At 39.6% G+C, this 27,856-nt stretch overlaps 1 protein-coding gene across 1 annotated transcript in view; it reads left to right on the top strand.

Annotated features, from left to right (window-relative positions):
• Positions 1-14,145: 14,145 nt before the first annotated feature.
• Positions 14,146-27,856, top strand: part of tara (SERTA domain-containing protein 2 taranis) — a 94,594-nt gene continuing 80,883 nt past the window's right edge. Inside the window, exon 1 of the mRNA XM_014354693.2 lies at positions 14,146-14,350. Within this exon, the coding sequence (XP_014210179.2) occupies positions 14,327-14,350 (24 nt within the window). The 5' untranslated portion in view covers positions 14,146-14,326. The remainder of the gene's footprint in view (positions 14,351-27,856) is intronic.

Below are 27,856 nucleotides of genomic sequence, written 5' to 3'. Positions count from 1 at the left end.
ATTATTGTTTTCTACATGAATAATTCAAACGTGTAAAAGTATAATTCTTGAAAATCTATTGTATATTTTATTTCTTTGGTTGTGTAAAGTGGTCGAGTATGGGGTCTTCTACCTTATTGGAGATAATACAAAACATGGTTATGACAACATCAAATTCATGTTCATTAACTATAACTGTCGACGAATATTCATTTCACATTAATCCAAAGTCTTGAATCATGGTTAATGAATTATTGATTAATTACAAGTGATAGGTCCATCAGTGTATAATTCATCTGACATAAACTTTAATTTTTCATATCTACGAATTTTACGTAAAATCAATTTCAAATAGAAAGAAGTTACGTTGTATTCATCTTAACTTTTTATATAAGGAAATAAATATTGTAATGCTACATAACCTGATAAATGACCAAAAACTTGTATTCTATTTTTCGGGCTGAACTTCAACGCATGAATGCTACACTAACGTTATATTATCGAATTTTGTGGAAAACAATTTATTTCGACGATTAAAAATGAATGTCAGAGAAGAAAAGTAGTACTTTCCTTTGTTAAAACTGGTTTCACTTCGTGATATCACATTAGCTCCAATATTTTTGTTTTTGAGATATTTTTATTAGATTTACTTGAAAACCTTGACATATTGAAGAAATACCAAGAATAGATTCGGATTTTGTGCTCTTGAATCATACTTATCTAAACAGCTAATGTATTTTCTTTTCTGGAAATATTTTTATACTATGTGTTAAACACTTGACTCATTTTTAATTAATGACCAAGTAATTTAATATATTTGCCACTAAAAAACATACAACCAAGAGTTTTTGAAGATAAGTATGAAAGATTTCCGATAGCACGTAGCTCATAATAACTATAAACTCTTGTCACTTTTATCCTAATACATTCATAATATCGAATTAAACACTTTCCCGAGTAATATTGCATTTCATTTGGATGTACGTGTATGCGAAGGAAAAGTCTTCGTTCAAGTTCTCGCTTTATTTTCGTCAGCAACAGTCAGACGAGATAAGATAATCGACGTCTTTGAAACGACCACAGACAATTTTTTATTTCAATCGAATTTCATGATATTTCGTAAGATTTGTCCATCAAAAAATAAATTTTTTTCAATAGAAAACATTGAAGTAAAGTTAACAGAAGAACTATTGCAATAAAACTGTTATATAAAACGACTATTTGAGAAAGGCTATAAAATATCAAGCACCAAAAAAACAGGAAAAAAAACACTGAATCTCTTCATCAACTTTTCAAAAATATGATTGTTAAATCGTAAAATTTAGGATGGATTGAAAAAAACGATAATTTTGAAAAACCAGGTTGTTTTTCGCCTCTAAATAATCAAGAACATGATGATAACATAGAATTGCTTGCTCGGAGTGTCTCAGCAATAAGCATAGCGCACAGCAGTAGGTATATACAGCGGCAATAGCCTCGCGCAAGCACATACACGCGCACACATACCATCGTATGAACTGGTGGTAGTGTGTCTCATCATTTGCTTGCACGCTTACGTGTGTGTGTGTATGTGGGTGTATGTATGTGTGCATTAAGTCCAACTCTTTATACGCCTTCCTTCTCTCTCTTTCGCTCGCTATTTTTGCTTCTCTCCGCCTCTCTTGCTCCTTTATTCTCTACCCGACAACCCGACCCGTAAATGTATATATATATGTGTACACGTGTATGTTTTTTACCGTCTCTTGCTCTCTCCCTCTCTCGTCCTACACAGCACATATTTAGCCGAGTCAGAGCGAGTTAAAGTTATATTATGTATATACACATACACACACGTTTGTCAGTATTCGTGTGTCGGCTGTGTGCTCTAGAACCCTGAGACGATGCATACATGTCGGAATCTTTGAAAAATCACAAGTTGGAGGAAATACGAAAATGTTTTTTCACTTGGAACACGTTTTTTAGATGGTAAAGCTAATCATTATCTTCAGCTTTACTTCGTGGCTCGCCTTTTTTGTTTGTTTAAACCCTGAATGTACATTACATATATGCGAACTGACAATATAAGAAAATACACGGTTCTGCTCTTTAAGTGGCAAGTCTACTTGGAATCGCGTTGGGATGTTATCATACAACAAGCTCTAGTTTTATCTTTGGAAGAGTTCAATATTTTAATCGGGTCGATTGTTACAAAATATTGAAAAATAAGAGCGGAAATTTTATGGAGTAACTATTTAGGGCACTGAGATTTTCTGTTACTCCCATACTCATCAAGGGCTTTCAATCGCTCGTATAACTTTCGAAGAAATCGATCGATGTCGACATTACACACCCTACCACTGGTAGGTCAAATTAGAGACAGTTTCGAGCTCTTTTATGTGGATATTTTAACTTTATTCCGAACTGTGAGTACATCACAAGTAATTTAGTCGTTTTTTCTGGTTACTGATTTTTTAAGTGTAACTTTTTCAGCATAAAGGTAAAGACTGTTTTGTTAACCAGGTCATTATTATCCACTACCTGAAAGTTCGCAACGTTAACACTTTTGTTTCTAGTTTCATGATTTTTCGAAGATATCAGCGTGTACCACTAGCACAAATATGTATGTATGCTTCCTCTTCTCTCCTTCTTCCTCTGCAGCGTGTGTATCTACATCACCAGCCACCGCTCGATTGTGGACTGCTACATGGCTTTCTTGCCTCTCTAATGCGGTAGTTTTCTGCAGCGCCGACCGAGTTCTCGCTCTCTTTTCCGCTGTGAGCGTTCATATATACGATATATGAAAATATCTGCGTATCATACACTGCAACGAAAGCCTCCAAGTTCAAAAACAAGTGTTACGTCCTTCTGAAAAACCCCCAGTCTTTTTGTTATAAATCTTTACCACTACGTGAACAATCTTGCAGAGCTTTGAGTTTACTCTAGTTTTTCAGAGACACAATAAAATATTTCAACACACGCTGACAAAAATTGAGTTGCCTTTTTTTCCTACTTGAATCCACAACTAAGTACTGTGATGGTTCTATAACGCAGAATTTATGGCTTCTTTAGCCTAGTTGTAATAAGAAGGATGACTTACTCATCGTAGAGGTATAAAATTATTTAGGTTTTACCTTCTGATATTTAAAAAATTCACTCTCCAGACGTAGATAAATAAAGAAAAAAAGAGAGTATAGTCAAAATACAAAACAGCAATGTGAATATGTAACTCTCCCGCAGTCGAACTCTTTCTTCAAAAATCTTGCTCGTCTCGACAGATGCGTACTGGTTGGTAACCAGTCCAGAAAATACCATTGATCCTTCAACGCTACTCATGAACTCGTCAAAAAATCCGATGCAAAGAAAGTTATATTATTATTTTTCATTAACTAGAAACATACGGAGATTGTTCCGCGTGGCGCACGTATTATTCGCCGCTATTTTTGACCGTGCGCGCCTGTTTTCTCGCTCGTTCGCGATCATCGAGTCTATGAGTATACACGTATGTATATATATACACCTTCCAACACATACAGCACACGCGTACAGTATTGTACACCTACCTTGCACAAAGCAAACGAGAGAAGACAAGGCCTTCTCTCCGTTATGTATAACGACGTGCATACGTACATGTGCACATATATATACACTTACACGCTCACGAGTATATACCAAAGAGAGAGAGAGCCTATGGTTATATATCTATATATGCGTATCGTCGTGCAGCTAATACCACTTCACTCGATATTTCTCCCTATATATGTTGCTCTTTCCTCAACTCTGTATATACATACGTGCCCAAGGATATGCAACAAACCTAACCCCCAAAAAAACGGGCTAGCGTAACGCGAAAACTCGAATAACCATTTGGTTATTCTCCATCGAACCCAATGATAAAGGGGAAAAGAATGTTCGTCGTTCCCATTTTCTGAAACTATAAAATATTTAAACATAATGTATGGATAGAGTTTTCCGTGGGCAAGCGAAAATCGTTGTGCGCTCGATCCCACACAGAGCTGGCTTAGGCTGGCGGGCCTGTGGCTCGCGTACCTTGGCGTACGGCTAGTCTCGAGCCGAGCCGGCAACTCGATGCCAAGCCTAGGCTGCAAGGCCTGTGGTTCGGAGAGCTGTGAAGTACAGCAGACGGTCACTGCGCAGCTCGTTCGGCGCATCGTCTACATACATAATATTCTCAACTGAGCCAATATATATGTATACACAGGTATATGAGTCAACTCTCCAGCTCGTTCGGCTCGGTTTCTCTTGTCGAGTTTTTTTTTTTAACATTTACTTTTTAACAAAATGCTTGATTTTTGTTTTTCTTACTCAAACAGACCCACTGCCGGGGCTTGTTATTAAGGATGTTTTGGAGAATTTTTTGGTTTTTAGGATTTTTGAACGTCAGGTTGTTTGTCCTACATTTGCGAGTTTCCAGTGAGAGGCTTTTTCCATACGTCGCATTTGAAAGCTATGTGGTTGGTAGGTTTGTTTGAGCTTGATGTAACCAGCCGATGTCCGGCTCAGAAAAGCTAGAGCGCACTGATTTTGTTTTGTAGATGAGAAGTTATTTATTTCTAAAAATATTCTTTCATTGTTTACCCTCGAAATTAAAAAAACACCTTTAAATATTTTAGGGGTTGGGTGGTTATTACAGTGACTTTCTGAATCAAGGAATCACTAAGTCATGACTTGTTTTATTTCATTTTTGAAACTTTACGGAAACATGCACATTTACACTTTATTGACTTTATAAAATAGTTTTAGTTGCAGAAATGTGGTGTTTATCAGTCTCAAGTTGTTACACAGAAAATCTTTAATAGGATTAGGAATCGCCTAATACCCTTCAAACTGTGTTTCACATTTCTATATTTTACTATCACAACACAATTAACAAATGATACATAAACATCGTCCTATTTCAGTAATATATATGATCTTTTAGCGATTCTCTTAAAGTTTCCTATGAAATCGCTATTCCGTTTGTGAACAGATAAATCATGATGTAATCTCGTTAACCTCACCAGTGGAGGTGAATGTGAAGATATGATTCTATCATTATCAAGAAGAAGCTCTATGGATAATATCCAATATGTGTTATAACTTTTCACACGTGCACCTTTTCACTTCAAACAATCACCGAAGTCTTTAACAATTTCATATGTCATTACTAGATCATTACCTGTGTGAATCGGATGTTGTGGGAAAAATGGATTGATACCGATAAAACATAAATATGTTAGAATACATAACACAAGCGATACATTCTGATTTTGAAATCTTGAGTTACCTTATTTATAAATCTCATCACACTACTCAGTTAAGCCATACAATTATTAATATGATAGTTAAAAGATAAAGACATGTCTATCCAAATTCATCAAATCATATTTTTCATCAAATCCCGATGACTTGATTCAATTTATATTTTGAATATAAAATGTCATTGCACCTCTCTAGTATGCAATTTGGTTTGGACCATGTACTATTACTAAGGAAAAAAAATAGTTAAGTCACTTAATCAAAGAGTAAAGAAGCTGCTCAATGAATCAGATAAAGTGTTTCTACGATAAGTAATACTGAACATCCATATAAAGTCGGACTATATAGGTAATTGAATCTAAAAATACTTTTGTGTATATGTTTCCAATATGCTTGAATATGACAGATTAGTTACGCACGTATCTAGCACCTGTGTTACATCAATCTGACACATTCCATTAAAAGTTTAACATGAACAAGAGTAGAGGAAATCAGCAGATGCTCAATTGTGAGAATCTTAGTACTTTAAGCCTTTGGTATTGCTGATGTATTTTTCAAGAACAACAAATAATACTATGTAGAATACAAAGTTTTTAATCTATGGCTAGAAGACGTAATTATTGTAAAGTGTGGTTAACGTGACAATTTGCAATTTTTATGCAAATTAATTGAACTGAAACTTGAAGTACTTGTCTTTTTCCAGACAAACCATCTGTTGATATTCTTTACTCACGTGCAAGTGAAACTTTTAATGTTTTTTATCTGTTTCAATGTAGCGGATGAGAGCAGAAATGGGTTGGAATTTTTGGAAATCAGATGTGACACAGACGCCTGAAGAATGTGTCAGTAATCTGTCTTACTAAACTACATGGGATACGTATAAACAATTGTATTAATTTATGATGTATGAATGTAACGCTAATTCCAGATAAAAGTAAAACGAATTTTGACTTTGCACGGATATTCATTATTATTTCTTCTACTATCGCTTAATCTGATTAATCGAGCATTTCCTGACTCGATAACCTATTTAACTTTTTGAATATGTAATTTTACTATTTATCTTTCTTTCGCAATCTTTTATGACTCCAAACTTGACTCAAAATGGCTAGGCCATTCTATATAAATCTAAGTTCAATAAAGAAATTAAAACAAATCATTGATATTTAATGAATAATAACTACTGTTTTATATTTCCACTATTATAAATAACATCTTACGTTACTTCAAATTTGTTTACTTGATGTTTAATGATGTGATATCCACTTTTTTATTTGTCACCACAAACTGGTGGATTACTTTTTTCCTTACAACTTTCTCGTTATAGATATTAAATGAAAATATATGACTAGTAGAATATAACAAGTTGTTTGGCGTTATTTTAAATCCAAAATGGCGTCTGGAACAAGATAGTGGACCACCTCTTTCTTCACAACTCTCTCGATTCATAGAACAGTATGACAAAATGAATGAAGTAAGCTACGTTGAATCACTATACATTCAAATTGGTGGTCCACACAAAACGGTGGATTGCCTTATGAAGTAGGATAAAACATGTGCAACAAAATCCTAAATCCAATATGGCACTTGGAAATCGCATATATTTCCCCTAAATTGTTTAAAACAAGCATTAAATAAAATGGAATGATAGTAGAACATGGTCGATTGAGAACTGGAAAATAATTTTATTCTAACGAGCTCAGTAAATTTGAAAAAAAATTAAAAGTTAAAAAAAAACTTACATTACACTACAAAATAGAAAATTAAAGTATAAAAAAATCATCCTGTCAAGATTTATGCCTATGAGTTTCAAACAGCTATAAATATACTTGTACCATATCAGTCGATGAAGTGGGGTGCATAATTACTTTAAATTTCATACAATAATCGACTTTGTTCATTCCCACAACAGCATTCCGAGTTTCCACCGATAAATACGTCGAAGCTGGTCAGAACGTAGTACATTAAGCTCATCCAAATTTTTTTCATCCATGATATTTTCATCACATCGCTCAATAAAATCCTTAATAATTAACATCCAAAACAACATCTCGTTTCAGTACGTACAACCTCGTTCGATTACAACGGAATACATTCGCATTAGGATCGCACGTATTTAATCACCGCGTGGATTCGAACTCGATTAAAACTATAAATCGTGTCAAACGGCACGTGAATTTCCATAAGCGACGCACTCTCCTGCACGTCTCATTAACATCTTCAAGCCATCCCCGCCAGTGTTAACGCGGTCAACGGATACAACGATTATCAAAACGTTTGTCCCCATCCCCGATAGAATTCAATTTCTCTCCTGATAAAACGATTCACGTGGTGTGCGTGCACCGCCACTATCCGTAATTACAAACAGCGTCGAATCATGTCGTACGTGGGGTTGGCGATCGATATCCTAAACATATGCACTCCCAAATACACGATGGCCACAGCGTAATCGCGTAATTAACTCCACGCGTGGTAAAATGGATGGTGAATATTATGCCTAAATGCACATAATACCTTAGAGCCGGGTATGGCTTTGATACGAACAGTGACGTTAAGATTTCCGAATATCGGTAATTTTGTTGCAAAAAGATGCTTGTGTTCACTACTTCATTCCAGATAATTCGGAAAGGCGAGACACGAAACGTTTTGTCAAACAGACAAGACGAAGCATCAGGTTCGTCATTAAAGTCATCGTTTACACATTTTATAATATCGAATGAGCAATCAACACCCAGAAGCCTGAGAGATATACACTCATAAAGGCGCGTTAAACGATCGATAAATACTCTTTTCTGGGATATACAGCCGCGAGGGATACCTATATACACATATTCGAGTGTAAATATATGCGCGTGCATGTAAACACGTGCACCGAAATTTAATACGCGATAAATTATCGGGGGTATTACGAGGTGATAAATTACGCGCGTCCAACGTAATAACAGAGAGAAAGAAGGGGAGAGAGAGGGAGAATCGATGACATAAGTCGAGCGAGCTAGAGGAAAAGGAAAATAAAAAAAAAAAGATACCAGCATCAATTACGCCAGAGAAGGAGATATTTCGAGTGCAGAACAATGCCCACCACCGGCTGATAAGCCAACGGCGTAACAATAACACAGTAGCGTAGCAGGAGACGGAAGGAGTCACTAGTATGTACATATACACGTGCAACTCTCTCGAGCATTCATTCAAGTGCTCGACGTGCGCTGTTGTACACAATCAAAGGCCGTATACGTTTCATAGTCGCGGGTCGTCGAACGCCGGCCGGAATAAAAGCGAAGCGAGAAGAAGGGGGTGCCTGTGTACACGTGGAGGAAGATACGCGCGCGTCCCCGATCGGCCGCGAATTTTCCGGCGCAGCCGCTGTATATATATAGACTATAGATCAGCGGTAGACTCTGGCCTTGGACTAGAGCGTTCGCACACGCCGAAGATGGTGTGTGTATAGGTGCGCGGCTCTCTTTACTCATGCAAGCCAAGTTTACGACTGCATCCTCTCCCCGATCGACCGACCTTCTCTCTGTCGCGTGGCACGCGACATCCCTCCCCCACCGTTCGTGTTTATCTTTTATCGCTCGGTCAGCACGAGAATTAGGCGCCGATAATTTGTCATTTCGCGCAAGAGCGGGGGCACGGAGAGATGGGAGGAAGAGATATTATTTATGGCGCTCGCCCTTTGTGTGTGTATGTGTGTATAGGCACCTTGAATGACCGGGTGTGTACATGTGCGTGTCTGTAGACTTCTGTCTGTCTATCTGTCTAGCTGTCGGCGTTTGTTTTTGGATCAGAGATAAAAAGCTCGTTTGCGTTGCGACGAGATATAAATACTAGTTTCGACTCTCTCTCTCTCTCTCTCTCTCTCTCTGTGTCCCACGTTCGTTGACTCTGGTGCTGTATATCTCTGTCCTCTTGTTTGCACCGACGTTTTGTTTCGTTGTTTTAATTTATTTTTTCGTTTCCGCGCATGCGACTGACCGACTGACCGACATCGGCCGGCTTGTTTACGTTCGACTGATAAAGAGTCGGGAGATTGGTGTACGATTCAGGAGGTGCATTACTCAATTCTTGGCTTTTTTTTTTTTTTTTTAATTGTTTTGAGTTATCGGTCGCGTGCAGTCACGTGTCATGTTTCTGGGTCATTACCCCTGGGCTTGCTCTTTTTAATGAACAGCAAGTTGAACAACTCCGTTTTATTGTTATTTTGTTTTACTTTTTTATCACCCGCTGTATCAATTTTCAATGACGACGTAATGGCAATGCATTGTTGTTGAACCGATGTTTGTGTTCAGGTTTTTATGGAATGTCAGAATCCTATCACTTTTTTCTCCAAATTAACGTGAAAACGTTGAAATAAGGGTTGAAAGTGGATCCGCAAAAACTAAGTAAAATAACAGCAACAACAATGATTGCTCATCTTTTGTATCCCCCTTTTATTTATTACTTTAGATCTCTTTTCCATAGATATTTTCCTTCTCATTCCGGTGATGCACGTTCACAACCAGATATCCCTCCTCCATCAGGTCCAAAAGTTACCAAATACTTTTGACACTCCTGTTTTACTGGGTTCATTCGATTAAGAACTTCAGAGCGGAGCAAGACTATGAGTAAGTATATGGAAATGCATTTCAACAGCTTCGAGTGCTTTGAACTTCTCAATCGAACACTACCACTACTACGTTCACATATGCGTCAGCTCTACACGAGGTTTCTGATGGATCAATGAACGGACGCGTTGTTAATGGCGTCTATAGAGCCGCGCTCGTTTGTTTTGCAAATGCGACACTTTGATTGTCGCGACAGACTCTACAGTATATACTGCTAGAACTGAGAGAGAGAGAGAGAGAACTCCATCGACTTTGATTGCTCGCTCCCGCTTTTTCCCCGTTCTCTCGCTTGTCGTCACTGCCAACAGCTGATCGAGCGTGTTTCGAGCACTCTGTCTTTTTCCTTCTCCGTACTCATTTCCCCCCACCCCTTTGGTTTCCGGTTTCATTGTTCGTGGCAGTCCAAGTCGTGAGTAGCCGACGATTATTTATTTGATCATTGAGTAACGATGTTAATTGCGCGAGACGCTTTTACTCTCGTTTGGATTTGTGGCTATACCTTTTTCTTTCTTCCTTTTTTTTTTCCTTTGGAAAAACACGTTATCAAGCGTGGAATTGAGCCACTTGTCCTAGCTTTTAATTGAAACCAATGTCGGGACATTTGTTCGATGACACTACAAAGTGTAGTCCTTAGGATAGAATAAGAGTTTTGGCTTTGGAAAATTCAAATTATGCCGACTTTAACGCACTTGGATCATAGACATTGTGACAGTTCTCGATTGTCACGATCGAATTCCACAGGTAATAACCAATTTTAATGGAAAAAATGTATTGTCCAAACAGAGATTTCATTGTCCAGTCATACCGAAATCCTTGCCCTTAAACGATATACAATACGCCATACCTTACAAAACGGGCTCTTAGTAAAAGGATCTTATAACTCAAAGTCAATGTATATGAATCGGCAAATGGATCTCTCTTTCTTAAAACAGTTTCCCAACATAAATCAAAGGCCAGCTAGGTGTGAAAAACCACAACAGCTCAGCTCAATCTTTCGCTAGTTTTCCACATATTTATTTTTGTCTGAGCTAGACAGATAATGGTATGGGGGTTTTTATTGGGTTTTTATTCTCATGATGCGTAGGGAAAAAATAAAAAAAGGAGAAAAGTGGGATGGAAGCATATGCTTCTTGGTCATTCAGATTTTATGACTCTCGAGAAAATAATGCTCAGGACATCCTTAACAACGTGAAAACTCTGCACCGTATGCGTTTGTTCAGTTGAAATTAGTAAGCAAATTCGCACTTTTGATCTTATTAACTTCCTAAAAACAGCAGGTCTATGTGTAATTCACATAAACTAAACACAGTATGAGGTGGCTCTGGTCATTGTTGTGGCACCAGATCTTGACAGATTAGCCGATTATGTGCTACCCACATTCTAGTATCTTTTGTAGTTGCGTAGCCTTGTTCCCTCGACAACTCACTGTACTGTACTCCGCTCTTCTTCTTCTCTCCCTTTTGAATAAGCTAACGATAAAAAAAATAAACAAACAAAAGACTGTACTACGTAGTAGTTTTGTTTGGAATATGAGAATGAATGGATGTTTCAATGGTGTTGGAGATTGTGGCAAACTTATTTCCAGCTGTACAAGAAAACTATGTCTATTTATCGAATCTATTGTACACTAATAGGTAATCGTTGATTCGAGGATTGCATGGAGAACAGATTTATTTTCAAAGTGTTTATAAACCCCAAGCACGTGTACATATTTGTTTTTATTATTGTAACAGCGTTTACATAGTGAGGCTCTTTCTAACCCTGATGATGCAATTATAGACACTTCATAAATCTACCGGCTTAGATCAAGAATGTACGTAAAATAGACGAGGTGTTTGCTTCTTCGTAATTTTGACGAATTTCTGATCTTTACATATTTGTACAAGGTAATCAGGGAGTGGACTGTTTCATTAATATTCGTTTTCTCGCGTTGAAAGAAATACAACATGTTTCAACTTTCAAAGAATAAGAATTTATTTTGGGGTTTTGTTGAAACATTGAATACATATTCATAAACGTACACACACAATTTTGTAGATGAGAGCTACACTATTATCTCTGTAACTTATTAACTTAAAGGCACCGCAAAAAGTGAGAAATGCAGAGTTATTTTTGGAAGAGGAACCGAACATTTGCAAGATTATTTGGGAATGACAATACCTACACCTAATCAATTAGTTACAAGTGAGTCTTTAATTTCATAGTATATCAGTGATTTCAGAGTACAGTAGGTTAATGATAAAGACGATGTTAGTTATCATTGGTTGTCTCAAGTGATGTATAATGACTTAATAGATATCATTAGTTAAGAATGTCACTGCTTGTCCTTAATGATATCCATAACATGAAAATCACCGATCAATTTTTTGAATTCTCATAACAATTTTCAGTTAATTTTACTGAACTTTGTTGTCATTGACATTGTATTATCATGAAACATTGAAAGATGCCTGGTAAAATTTGTTTCTTTTTCTTCTTTATTCAAATCAAACGCACGTTCATTTATAAACTTATCAGTTTGTGACGGTTTCTAAGCTACTTGAAAAAAAAACTAACATTATTTATGAATGAGTAATGGCAAATGACTTTTTGATTATTTGACACAAGAAATAAACTGTGGAAAGGAAAACCGGGTAAAGGTACTTGGTAAGACGAACAACGTAAGTAAATCGGTATCTCTTCTGTGGCAAAATGCATAAAAAAAATTTTCACACCACGTACTTTCGTTGCTGTTCCAAGTAGTTGTTGCTAGAAATCAAATGGTCCCAAAATTTCGTAAGACTTAACATCTGTAGTTGCAAATCCTAGTGTCTTACAAACGAAGGATAATTTTCTTTACCAGTAAAAATATCATAAAACAAATAAATTAAGAGAAGCTTGAAATCACAAAATCAGATTTTTTGGCAACTATTACCTCGAGTCTTGGAAGCTTATTGTGAAGTCTCAAAAAGTACCATTTTCTACGATTTACTCAATAGTGAAATTAGAGGTCTCGAAAAGATATCTATCACTTTAATTTGAAATCGGTAATAGTATCTATCAACTTGTAGTATTTCGTATTAAAATATTGCATTATTTGATAAGTGAAAGATATTAAATCGAGAAATAATAGAAGCTCTTATCAGAAAAAAGTAAGTAAAAAAGCTCGTATCTGTCGCTCAAAAATAGATTATTAGAAGCATCTAAAACTTTTGTTCCACCTAAAACGAAAAATCTCCAGTTTGCTTTAATGTTAAAGCAAATAATGCAAAAAGAACACGCATCCATGCAACCACACACAGCGAAGCCAGTGCGAAAAGCTCGACGAGTCGAGCATACACACATACACACACACACACATCTATCGGCTGCTGGCTTGGCACTAAACGAGTGAGCAAAGGAGAGAGCGAACTGTCGTCACACACACACACACACACTATCTTGGTGTACGAAATTCAGGCGAGCAAGCGCTAAAACGAGCCGGCCAGGCGAATACATGGAGGAACGCAGGCGCAGGTGAGGCTCCACAGAGACCGACCAAGCCGAACCGAGCCTGCAGAGCTGATATCATCCCTTCCTCCTCTTCTTCGTGACGCCGGATACATATATAGGTAGCGAAGCGCGATTCCGTGTGGTGGTGGTGCGTATGTACGAGCTCGAAGCTCGAATGTGCACACACACGTGTAGGGCCGCACTGCGTTCTCGCCAGCTCGCCCGTTGGTTGCGACGTACACACACACACGCTCACACACACACACACACACATGTTGTCAGAGTCCCGCGCAGCTCCTCAGTACAACCGAGAGTACAACTTCGCTCCGTTCGGCCTGCATCGTCAGCCGCAGTTATCGCTGTATCGCAAAAGCTCGAAATAACCGCCCAGTCCTCTGCTCTCTTCTTGGCTAATTGTTCCAGACTTGGACCATCCAGAAAGAGAAAAAAAAAGCTCGATTTTTTCCACCCCAAGTTACAAATTACGTGTAGACACACGTGTGTGCGCGCGGAAACGGACAAAAAAACCGGGCGCCTGAAGAGAGATAACGCGTGGTATTTTGTTTACCGCGCACGCACCCACCACCACCACCACCATTGCATACAGTACACCTACACGTTTGTGCACATGCATGTACGGACGCCGGTTACCCACACGCCGGTACATCACTGAGCCGTTTTTAGATAAATACCAGTCGTGAGGCGCGTGCACGTGTGCAGCTCGCCTAAGCAAGACATTTGTTTAATAATCCAAAGACAGGTACTGTCGAAATAATCGTTCCCCGCTCGGTGTCGTATCAGTGACCTCAGTGCTCGACAGTTTTGAGTAGTTTTACTTCAGAACTCGTAGGAAGATTCGGTTGGTTCGTTGAAGGAGAAAAGCTCAACTCGATCGTTTCGATTGACAATGTCGTCGTTAATTCCCCCATTCGTTAGAAGAGGAAATTTTTGCCAAATCCGAGTGTGACAACGGACAAACACCCCCGTATGGACCGACGCCGCAACTCCAAGATGCTGTCGTTCCTGCCAGTGGAGCAATGATGTGGTACGACCTTGGTGAGGTGAGTAATTGTTTACTCTTGGGACGAGGCTTACTGGATCGTCAAAATCATCATAAAAACACTAGCTTGAATGCTACTCCGTTTAAATCATGTAAACCCCAATAACCCGATAACCCAACAACCCCTTGAAACTCTAATTCGTGGAAAAATTACCCCCAATCCAGTCCATTTGATCTTCGAACGTGCGAGTGTTTTGAGAATCGTACGCGGTGCCGGCAAACGTGTGTGCATTGCAGGGAGAACGGAACGTCACACTTGACGCGTGGTAACCTCGTGCTCGGTAGTTTGAATTTGAAACGATCCCGCGTTTCCTTGGAGGGGCGGGGAGGGCTACTATATCGAAGAGACTCGCAAACGAGCGCACGGCTGAGAGCGAGATGGAAAGAATTTCTACATGTTGCCGACGCAGGTTGTGTGTGTGTGTGTGTATGTATAAGCTGAATGGTGGTTGTGTGTGCGGGCACGGCTGATGAGAGGAGCTTTTTGCGTCACGAATGTCACGACGGCAACATCGTGTGTGTGTGTGTGTGTGTGTGTGTGTGTGTGTGTGTGTGTGTGTGTGTTACGATCTTGTCTGTAAGCAATGGAAAAGAGAGAAGAAGAGCTTGATGTGGTTATATAAAAGCTTTAAGGTTTTTTACGCTCGCCAAACCTCTTTGCGTGTAGGATATACCGAGAGCTTACTGTGTTACGTGCGAATTGTTGCACGACCAAAAGCTGTCGAGGCTATCGAAAATGCACAAGTCGATTTTTTAACGAAACGTATCTGGTTAGGCGAGAAACTGCGCAGTTTTTGTCGTATACAGAGCTGTGTGGCAGTGCTGCTGGTTCGATGTTAAAAATTGAAGCTCTGGCGGTGCAGTGAGCGTGGAAGGGGCCAACCGAGAGAGAAAATGAGAAAAAGAAATCGTGTGTGTGTGTGTTTGTGTGTGCGTGTGCATGTGTGTATTTATCGAGCGAGAAAGAAGGACAACGAATGGAACGGGAGGAGAATAACAGCAGCGAGCGCAAAGCTGCGGTACTCCAAGGTTTGTGTGTGAGTGTGTGTTGGACAGAGACGGGGTTAGTGTAGTGGAAGGTAGCCAACCTGACCCGAGTTTCCCACCTCAAGTTCGACTGGGTGGGGATGAAATGCCGTGCACAAGAATATGTATATACAATACATATGTATATAGCTGCAGAGGCAAATACATGCTCGTGGGCGAGGGGCAAATGGGGCGAGAGGGAAAAGAGGGGAACAGAGTGAGAGGAGACAGGGAAACGGGCTACAGGGGCGCGCCGCGAGCTCTGGCATCGTTGCGGAGTAACCGGAGTGGGGTGGGGGGGTCGCTTGTATAGGGTACAGCGGTGGGGGTTACGACCAATCATCGGGGGAACTGCGTAGCCATGGTTACCACGACGACAACAAGCTAGCTGCTGCTGCGCCGCGCCAAGGGGACGTTTTTTAAGACGGGGCCTGTAGCTTTTTTTATACATACGTATAATATAATATGTATGTATGATACATCGGTGTGCGTAAGCGCCAATGTTCTATAATTTTTGAGTTACGTTTATTGAGTTCCGGTTATTTTGGTCTCTGGTTTGGCGTGACTCTTTAAATTATAAATTTCCGTGACGCCGGTAGTTCCTAATCCTAAAATTACTGATTTTTCCCCTAAAAAGGAACAGTTTACTGAGTCAAAATTTTTTTCTAAATTTTTTATTTTTTGTATTTATTTATTTACTTATTATTATTATTTTTTTTTTTTCAAGTAAAAAGAGTACTTCACAAGCGATTGTAAAATCGTTAGCGTTCACCAAATGAGTTAAAGTTATCGTACAACTATCGGTATCGTTTCCAAAGTCGTATTTTATCAGTGACCCACGGATGACAAGAGGAGTAGATCCAAAAATTTTCAAACTCGCGAGCCGTTCGAACTCGCGCAGGATCGAGCAATCAATTAATCGCAGCGCACAATAATACCAATGCACATCGATCGATCAGAGCGCGAGTGGAGGGAAAAAAATGTCGACTTGGTAAATTTACGCGACCGCGTGGTCGGATGCATTTGCGGTGTCACGAAAAACTCGCTTTTCTAGAGCGCTCACTTGCATACAATAAACGTACGAATTCGCACAAAAATACACACGCGAGTGATCGCTATATGTATACTAATGGATAGGTGTATACATTAAACGTATTTACGTGCATATGGATCGCGACGACGAAGCCGGTCGCTCGAGTATACATCTCGTGATCTCTCCCAAATCGGTGCAACGCGTGGAACAGCAGGCGCATGCGCACTTTTGAAGCAGCGAGCGAGTCGAGGCGCGCTAGGTCATCGGGAACTTCTATCTTTATCCTCGCGCAGTGGGAGCGGACAGATAGCGGAGCCGCAACCGTGCCAGGCCAACAAAGCTGACTCTTCGAAAAATTTTTCCTTGCCTCGTTTCGAGCCAAACGAGGTGTTTTTCTGGATTTTTTTTTTATTTTTCTTTTTAATTTTTTGCCAATTTTGGAGAGAGACTTCTGTCGGGGGCACGAAATTTATACTAGGGAAATTCTGGGTTGCTCCTTTACAAGATCAAAAAATAAAGATACGTTGTTCCATCGAACGTTATCAATGATTGCGTAAGCTAACCTTGGCTTGGCTAACCTAACACTTGGTGTAATTAAAATTGTATTGTGTCATCTATTTTGGTAAATACACAACCAAATGAGATTTTTATCGTAATGATAAAATTGGTCAATGATTTATCACCAACTATTTTTGTAACGTCATGTCAAAACTTTTTTTTTCCAGGTAATTTAATACTAACTTCCGTGACAGGTTACTCGCACAATAAAACTTTGTACGTTTTTTTAAAAGTGTATTCATTTGAATTTCAATTTATCTCTGATTTTGAAGAATTTTCTATTTTTTGACGTCTGCACGTCGATAGATCGATTACGAATTCAGTGGCAGCGTAGTCCCAGAAAGGACGCAATAAATAACCTAAAGGGTTTCTTCTACACTTGGGGATGAAAACATAGCAAAATTGGTGTACAGTTGTTCTAAAGAAAAATACTTTTTCTTAAATGTCATACAACCCAAAAAGCACATTTTTAATGAATCGATTCAAGAAAAGTAATTTAAAAAAAATATTTTTTTAAATATGAAACTGTACTTGCAAGATTGCGAGCATGAAACACATGCTTGCAAAATTGAGAAAAGAATGAGGAGTTTTTATAAGGAAATAATATAGTAGAATGACTAAATTTTATGCTTATAGAATCTCAGTAATAAAAAATTCTACATTTCTCGATAAACAAAGGGTAGGAGCAACAAAAAAGATATAAAAGACTGAAAAAGAAAAAGACAATCTTTCAATTGTAAAAAATCGATCGTCATTTATGATCTATGACTGACACGTTAGTAAATTCGCCAAATACCAAACGCTTTGGACAAGAACATACAAAGCGGTATTTGTACTCATTGAAGTGCAGATAACGATTATTCTTTTCCCAAAATAAAGCATACGTAGTAAACAAGATAGTATGTAGTCAGAGTTCCATTAAAACTCCATTAACTCCCACCACACCGATTCTATTCATCTCCAACGTTTGCCCCTTGTATATTAAGCATGTAGTTGATATTTATGTATTTATAAAATTTATCACACACAACTATAAGTGTCTCAGTAACAGCAAAATGAATGATTTATTAAATGTTGAAGCAATTTTGACAAACTGAAAGATTTTTCATTTCAAAATGTTTAGCTTGAATTTAATACATGATACATTTGTGTAGCACATTTACAGAAGTATGAAATTGGTAATAAGATTGAAAATTTTGTAATAAATTTGTAATTTGATTCATGTAGGCTCTCAATTCAATCTTTTCTGTTCTGATTTACACCTAACTCGATGGACTTGGTTCAGCAGTTAATGTTGCATCGATTCAAATATCCTTAAGTGCATATTATCATCATAATTATCATTTCTATAATGAACATTACTATTATGGTACAAATAATAAGTATATAAATTTACACACTTGGCCTTACAGTGCGAGAGTTCACAGATACAGCTCCAATTGTACAATATATGCACACTCCCTCACAGATTCCACGATACCCCCCTCGGTCGAATCAAAATTCTTAGAGGCGTGCGAGCGCATGTACACAGTGGCTTATGTGCTTGAACGCACGAGTGCAAACATTAAATTCGCGTCATTAGCACGTCGCCGGAGTTTAGACGTCAAAGCTCGGCCAACTGTTGATTCGCGAGTCATATCTACATATACGTACATACACGTACACCTCGGGTGCAGTCTCGCAGCTCTTTAAAAGCCACGTGTTATCCACGACACACGTAGTAGTACAAGTGTTCTTGAAAAAGGCATCGCCGCACGAGGGCGAACTTGACTAATAGCTGGCGGCAATCTGTATACATATACGTACAGAATTAGGTGCAAGTGGAGCTGCCTGCCACACCGCGTATATAACACGTAGTGGCAGGCTCGACTAATCGACCATTACACAGAAGCACATAATAGGTGTAGCCACGAGCCCCTCTTCCCTCTCGTGAATAGTTCGACGTTCGACAGTAATGCACTTACCAACACTCTGTTATGGCAGGTATAGGTACGTATATATGCCATCACGCACGCGTAGACGCGATAAACTCGCTCGTTGGCGCGTGCCATTGACCCATCCCGCGACTTTGCCCTCGTATATATACATACATGATTCGTATTTCGTGAATAATTACACAGTGTGCATGCGTCACGTGTCATACTTATATATACCTACAGATAACTTAAATTCTTTTGCCTCCACTTGCTCTATTATTCGCTCTAACATCGAACACAAAGTAACTACTCGCTCCGTGCAGAAATCTGAAACAGCGCCACCTGCATGAATAAAAACGGCGGTACTAACTCACAAGAATAACACAGCCTCTTATGGGCCATGATCTGTCATACATTTTTGTTTTGAGGCATTAACGAATCTCTTATAACTAAGTAGTGTTATTAACAAGTTTCGAGCCAATAGTATTTTTTTCACTGCTTTATGCTGAAAAAAAAATTTTTTATAAGAAGTACATGTGTTTTAATGAGTAAGTATGAACATTTTTTTCCGTTGGTGGTGCTGTTTCAAAGTGTTGCACGGAGCGAATACCTATCTGTAACTTGTGGCGAAGAAGATCGAGCATGTGGTTATTGATATGCGACACACGTGGCGCATAATGTCTGTGATGTATGTACAAAAGCTTTGTGTGGCCCATTCAAAAGTGCATGTGTTAATTATGATTGTGTATCATGTTTATCTCTTTTTTTTACGATGTGCTTCATTTAGTCACAGATTGATACTTGGGATGTACTAAAGTGCATGGCTTGCAAAAGGAGGAGCTTTCTTGGCTGAGATATCAAAACTAATCACAACAATGATATTGCTTTTAATCACATCAGTTTGATTCACCTTCTGTTGGTTTTCATGTTCCCCGTTTTTTAGTAGTATTCCACTAACACTTGCTTACATTTTCGCATCTTCCTCTACATTCTATTTTTATCATCATCATAATTGCCCACTCACTTGTTTTGTATGCTTCTAAGATTATACTTTCAAAGCCAGGTGAGTCTAGCCAGACATAAAGGAGGAATTCCGTGAAAACCCTCGATCATTCAACTTCAGAATCAAGTCACGTGATTCTAGGGTTTGAATGCTGAGATATTACCATGCTTAAACCATGTAAATCATCTGGCTCAACACCCAAACTTTTGTCGAATAAATGCTGGAGTTGATGTTAGTTATAAAAGATAAGATTAGCTAACGACTTTTAGATTATGTAAGACTGCAGTCACTTTACAGAACTACTTAATTCGATTTTTAAAACTTTTAGATGATGGAAATTGTATTTTTTTTTTCAAAACAGTTATGTTGGAGAATTTTTTAAACTATAAGACCAATAAGAGGAAAAAGAGAAAAACAACCGTAAACGCACGTACCTGCATTGGAAAAAATCCGAAGCGAATGACTCAAGGTCGCTCAAGAGGAAAAAGCACGTGGCGTCTGAGAACGGTATAGGTAGCTTACGCAACACGCGTGTCGTGTTTTGTTTACGATTCGCCCGAACGAAAGAATAGGAGAGACAGAAAAAGAGAAAGGGAAAGATTGCGTGTAATGTCTCCACGCGCGCGTTCGCTCGATTAAAAAGCTTGGCGCTCGCGAATCACCGCCTCTATAGGTATACAGGCTCGATCCGCACGAGAAAATTACCCCCCTGCTCTTGCGATGTTCTTTTTGTTTTACTTTTTCTACTGTATTCTTCACCGCCGCCGCGTCCTGCTTTGACTAATGACGTCCGTGTGATTTATACATAGTCGGCATAATGGGCGTTCTTTTTTTGGATGCGTGTGCGTGCCGTTTGTCAAGGCTGAGATGAATCGACCGTAGACATGAATGAGAAGTGACTTAGACGCGTGCAGGTTGTTTTGATTTCGACAGTAGAATGGTCTTATTTTGCTCCAGAAATCACAATTCCTTAGTAGTTAGTAATTGCATCGCGTGACGTTACTATTGTTGATAAACAATTCCAATTTACTTCCATACACGTACCCATTTTGTAATTGTTCAACTCCCATCAATTTAACACAGTTCCAATACCAGTCTCTTGTTGGACGTTAGAGTATCCCGAAACTAATCGTAAGGGTGGCAAAGAACTCTGATTCAATTGACCATTGATCTAACAACGGTACCGGCCATGGATCTCCAGACTGTGAGATAAAGATGAAACTACTATCAAATTGTTTTCATTCTCATCCCCATTAGACACCACTTGAATTTCCATTGGTTTCAATATTTTTTCCCTTGGTCTTCGAGAAATAATACGATTAATAGTAAACGTATTCTAATAGTATAGTGAGCTAGTGGAAACGCAGTGGATAAAAATGTAATGAATCAGGAAGCTGAGTCTTTGTGGAAGATTCAAAACCATTTAGAGACTTTTGAGGACCTTTACCGACCTTGAGTTATCTCAAAAACTCCAATATCATTACTTGAGGGTAATTGTGAAGTTCTTCGCGTAGAAGTCATTTGATGATTTTCAATGCGTTGCGTGAATATACCATGGCTTCGAACAATTATGAAGTCCTTAGATAACTTGAAATAGTTGAGATAATGAAGCGTCTGACATCCTTCCCTACGCTTCTTCTGGCAAACCATGGTTTCTCTCTTTATATGTCTAGTGAAAAAGCATTGCTCTATTTGATCGATCGAAATGGCTTCTTTATCGTCGATAGATCAAACACATCTGCCAAGGCAGCGCTTTATCCATCAGAAAATCAATCTCCACACCTAGTCACCCAATCAGCTTCTTAAGAGATCCACATTGCAAGAAAGTCCTTCTGGACTTGTACTCAGCTGAAACTCGCACCAGGTTACAGCACCACATCCTCACAACGTAACAAGAGCAAGTAGCTAAATAGTCTCAAGCCTAGCAGAAGTTGTAGGCAATGCAACCAAGCCGTCGCTCGTTTCTCCTTCGCGTATCTATGTAAAAGTAGGGTATCTGCATAATACCACGTACCGTGGATGCACCGTGTGCCCTGGTAAAAGAGTAGTCCTGGGCTGCAGTGCTAACGGTAAATAATGCTCGGGCTCACCTCCGCGCGGCTCGCGAAACCGTTACGCTGCTGCCGTACTCTCTGTACCATCGCCGCGACTCTGGAGCTGTACGGTAGTTCCGTGGATATAGCGAGGAGTCAGCAAAAAGGGGGAGAGCTGGAGAAACTTGCTAGAGTAAATACCCATGGCGTTGAGGAAAAGGAAGAAAAGGAGAGAGCGCTTTGGAGTTAAAAATGGAGACGCACGTGCGTGGGGGTATCTGGAAATTTGTTTATAGCTTATCGGGTGGGAAGATAAAGGATACATCCGCGTTGCTTAGCCTGCAAGCCTATACGTGCACCGGAAAGAAGGGAACGAATCGAGGAAAGCAAAGTCAATCGTTTCCAGAATTCGAGTCACGTGACAATCTCTACTTCTAGATTATGCACGTGGAAAATACTTGTGTAGTAGCAAACCTTCTGACGCATAATGAAATGTGAAGTATATTTGGAGTAGATGGAGCTATTTAGGGGCCACATCTACAATCAGGGTGTGTGCCTCTTTGGTGTGGGGTACGTCGACGGGACGGCAAGATAGGTACGCCAACCTTTTTTATGTTTCTTTAGCTGCTCAAACGGCTTCTACTACTGGTGTTACGCGTATCATGACTGAGTAACCGACTGACTGGTGTAGTTTTTATTTTTATTTTTTTCGAGAGAGTAAAAAAAACCTGCTGCAAGGAAAGTGTGCTCCTTGGATTCAATAAAGAATCCCTGTCACAGCTGATGCAGATTTTTTTTACGCGTGCGAGAGTGTCATGAGGTCGATGGAATTGTTTTGCGTTTACCGGGAACTCTGCGGTGCTTTGTTCTACGGGGAAAAATATTATGAGAACCAATCCAGTTTTCTTACGTGTAACTAAGTATATTAACTGTTGTGGTGCTGGTGGAAAATTGAAACTTTAGAGCTGATATTTGTTGCCTTATGATATTGAGGGAATGAAGAATTAATCTTAAATTTCGATAATGGCTGTACTTGGTGCGTTGTAAAGCTGTTGGATTATGACCTGGTACGTAACATTGAAAAGCTTATGCTGATAATTGTAAGGGTCAAAACTGTTACATTGTTCAGTCGTTGCGGATCTTTGGTTGTAATTACATATTTTAAACTCTTTTGGACACACTTTGAAGACTTTTTGACTGTAAACATAGTTGTATGTTGACTTTCAATGCACCTGAATAATCGGTATACGTTACGAAAAATTGGATTTACAAGAAAACAACCAAGAATCAAACCTGAATCGTAGCCATAGAAATTTTTCAGAAGTTCTACTAAACAAAAGAAGGGAAAAAAATAACATATAGATACTGGACCATCAAAAAACCAGAATTCCTTGAACTGCCCTCGGACTCATTAACATGCAAACAACAATTCACAAGACGCCGGCTCAGTCGTGATTTCCGCGCCTTCAGCACTCCACGCGACTTAACTAGCTGCATAATCATTCGAACATGTGCTTACAGCTCTCTCTAGAAGGTACGACACAGCACATATAGTCACATCTGTTACTGCATACCGTATAGTGTATAAATACACCCGTGTATCGTACACGTGAAGCAATTGGCTCCAAAGACAGCCCGCAGAGCACAGCTGATCGCTGCATACAGCTCGCTTGCTTGGCCGTGTAAATTAAACGTTCTCGGTACAGCGTGCCGTGCAGTACTTTATCCCCCACCCCTCCTATTACCCCCCGATGTCTCTTTTGCTCCGAAAGATAATGAAAGAGGACGGAGATTACAATGCCTAAGCACCTGCTGGCGCGTGCCTGCCCGCTTAACCGATCTTCATTGTGGTTAGACCGGCTTTTTATTTCTGCGCTGCGTGGCGTATACGTGCACAGGGATATATTATACCTATACCCAGTCCATACATGGGTACATGTAGCTAATAACAGTGTTTTTTCGGCCTCTTTTGCCGAGTTAGCTACCCATGCGTTGTGTATACAGTTTTTTTTTTTTTTTTGCACTTGATGAGTGTTGTGCGAGTGTAAAAGGGCAGCCCTAGGAAATGCAGGTACCATTGGTTAATCGCATGGATACCTCGTTGTACGAGAGAGGTAGAGCACGTGTATTTTATTCATAACTGAGGCGCTTGGAGGCCACAAACGGGAGGAGTAAAGAGAGATGTACACGTTCATGTGTAATGAACACGTTGGCTTCGACTGACATTCGATCTGCTCTCTTTTTCTCCTATTACGGGGGCTCCGAATTCGCACCTCGTCTGTTTTTCTTGCTTTCTCTGTTTCACTCCCTACAAACAACATTGTACTTACATTACAGCTATGCTTTCCAGATTCGAGCTAATAGAAGATAGTATCGTTCCATAGTAAATGGAATTGGCGATGGAAATTGAAAAATGATATTAAACATGTGGAATTACATCATACTGCAACTAAACTGTCTAGAAAAAGTTCGGCCCGTACCTTTACTGTACAGGAGCCTATACCACATTTACGTGTGTTGAAACGACTGAGGCTCATTTTCCTCGGAGTACAGCACGTGAGTGCACACTCCTCGACATCACAGCAGCAGTAGGAACGACAACTTTTCCACCCTGACCTTAACCCGAAGCTCGACTTAACTGCACCGTTTAGTACTGTTTTAGTCATACTCTATTCCATTCACTTCACAAATGTACACTCTAACTTCCTTATCATGTGAATGCTGTATCAGAACTGTGTATACTTCGATGCCATGGCTACCGATGTATAACAAGTAAGGATTTGTTTTCTGATACTTGGATGCTTTGATGTTAAGGGTGTATTGTACAAAAACTAGACATTACATCCTTTGTGAACTTCTTAGCGATCAGCTTATTATATTTATCAGATAGATAGGTTGATGAATAGTAGATCGATAATGGTAAAGTTAATGTTTATCTGGACGCTGGCCATTGACAACCTCCTTGTTTATTAGTGGATCAACTTTATAGGTCTCAGATATTTTACAGAATGATAATACTGAAGTACTAGCAACTTAAAACCTGATAGCGCGTCACCCAGTCAATCGGTGAAGTAAAAGTTAAGTTTAAGTAAAAGCGAGAAAAATGTACTTGAGATAAGTATTACGAAGAAGTCGTTGAGTGAAGTGTTAAAGTTACATAAATGTAGACTTCAGACAAAAAAACTTTACATACATACGTTTTGTATATAGCTCTGGAAATACTAAGTCCTAGACGAATTAGTTAGATGGATCATCTGTGATGTTATGGACGTAGTGATAGATATTATCAACCGAAGCACTAGGTAATCAATCAAGCATAGATTCGGCCTAAATCATTTAATGATTCTTGTATATTAATTAGAACATGGGCTAAATCTACATGTACAGATTATGATAAATTAATTATAAAATTGTTTCTGAACTTAATATCTACTAGCTAATAATAATCATGAATCTGAACAGATACAACCAACATACGTGTGAACCAATTTCGTTTAAGCTTAACAGTTCTCTGAACGTCTGAGCCAAAAATTTGGAGCTTAATTGGCACATACCTAAAGCATAGAACTGAAATAATACTTACTCACTTTAAGGCGAGTGTTGCGAATGTTTGACCCTCCGTATGCTGACTCGGTTTCGAGCACATAGTACCAAATATGTTTGACAAAGATGAGTTAAAACTGAGTATACAATCGTTTAAACGAAACTCTGTATAAATCACAACAGACCAGTTACAAGTAGATTACAGTTTTCTCCGTTTGTATACACATACAAAGAAAAAGATAATCGAGCAGAGACTTTGGTACACGCTTATTCCAAAGATCTACATATTATTCCGTGCAAACAAATCAGAGTAAAAGAAAAAAAAAAAAAAAAAAAAATTATACCACCTCTCGTCTGTAGAAGCTAAGTCGGAGGGAAAAAAGTACACAGAGAAAAACGCGAGCATCTTCCGTATTCAACAGGCAGCCGACAAACACATCATAGTGATTTAGTCTCGCGATACACACCAAGAGAGGCAGAGCTTCGAGCAAAGGGGGGAGGGGGGGAGGGAAATAAGAGGCCAAGAGACAACAAGAATACAAAGGCGAGCAGAAAGTAGGGAAGAAGGAGGGTTAGTAGGGCCGAAGAGGGGGAGCGATATCAGCACGTGATTTCGCATACGACCGGCGGCGCGCGGCCCGGCTAAACCACCGACCGCACTCTATCACCAGCACTGCACTCGACTGCTCATCCATACGTCTCCCTCCTTTTCCATCTCTCTCTCTCTCTCTCTCTCTCTCTCTCTTGACGCCCTCTTTCTCTCGCTCTATACCACCCACGTACGCGCTCTTTCGCACCGTAATACTTGGGCACACATCCATACCTGCTGACGTTACCGGCTTGCATTATCGCTCATACGTGCATGTGCATCGACGCACGTAAAAGTGGCCAACGCTACATTATACCACCGCGAACACCAACACCCAAGAAGCAACAGCTGATGCAAATCGTTTAGTTATGCAACGTGTGCTGCCTGGATATAGGGGAGTCGTTGGCATAGCACGTAATACATACACTTGTGCCATCATCGTCGTCATAAATGGCTTTTGAAGTCCGTAACTGCAGAGCTTACGTGCTGGCATAGTCACGTAATGTTTGTGTGTTACCCGCGACCCCTTGTCTCTTTCCCCTCAACTGTCTTTTGCCTTTCTATGCGACATGACGTGAAGTGGCTTCCGATTATCGACTGGTCGTCCTTGTCTCCTCGCCCCCAACTGAATGACGCACTGTCGCACTGACCGTGAAAATCTCGCTGGCGATCAATAGCCCCACGCTACTTGGGTAATTAGTGGTGTATTCCTTCCACCAGTCGACAATAGCTACACATTTAAGACGTCCCATTCGAGCTGAGGTGTTTCCAGACAGGACAAGTTTTTTTTTTTCCTTCCGGATGACGTGTCGAAAGCTTGTACCTACAGGAGTGAGGTATCTACAAGCGCGTGCTCTCATGTTACAGCTGCACGCTTAGCTGATTACTCGAGGCATGAATGAATCGTCCCGTGTATATATGTACATGTGCGCCCACGTTGTTTGTATTTACATCCACGAGCATGTGGGTACAAGCATGGCACCCCGGCTCTCGCACGTGACTAATTAAAACGTAACTCCGTCTGGATGGATACGCGTGTGTTGCGCGATAATATGCCGGTAGAGATCGTAATTTGCGTAATTTCAGGGCACGGTACGTCATGCTTTCGAGACCGGCTTGTTGAATGTCATTGTTCCTGCTGATCGATAGTCCCCGCTTTGCCTCTACCGTGTCTCCTGACTGTCCGAACTTAAGTGTAGGTGGGGACAATCTTGTCGAGTTCAAATTACCGTTTTGACTCTTGATGATTTTGGTAATAATATCATGTTTCAATCACAGAGATCATGTTATATCTACTCCTATTTTTAAGGTGTATGTGTTTGTCCAAAATCAGTTCATTCGAAAATTGGCATCACAATTCCAATGAAAGTACATAAAACTTTCAAGTCCTACATGTCCTTCAAGTCCTACAAGTCCTAATAGGTAGGATCAAAGATTGTGATCACGTCGAGCGTTTTATTTATCTATTAAATGATAGGTGAACACACATCTTCGAGCTCTACACATATCAATACACATACCTATCTATCACCTTTACCTAGAATCTTGCTACACCATAAGAAAATCATAGCACTAGCACAACTTTGCACGCAAAACCGCATAGCTTATAAAAGATTCATCCGTTCAGCAAGTGTGACTGTATGTGTACAAAGCGGTAGGCACTAGATTGCCGGCCGGTCGGCCGACTGGTCAGTCGAGCGTCAACTGCTAGCTGTCTTAATAGTGATGTGTTACTTTGCTCGATGTGCGTCTCCGTTTCTTACACATTTCCGATAATCGTATGTAAAGGCGATAGATCGATATCGT

Source organism: Copidosoma floridanum, unplaced genomic scaffold (genome assembly GCF_036245765.1).
Source record: "Copidosoma floridanum isolate Cflo_tuat_1 unplaced genomic scaffold, Cflo_Japanese_pri ptg000001l, whole genome shotgun sequence".
NCBI lineage: Eukaryota > Metazoa > Arthropoda > Insecta > Hymenoptera > Encyrtidae > Copidosoma > Copidosoma floridanum.
Note: the sequence above shows the minus strand (reverse complement) of the source record. Positions and strands in the feature narration are given on the sequence as shown.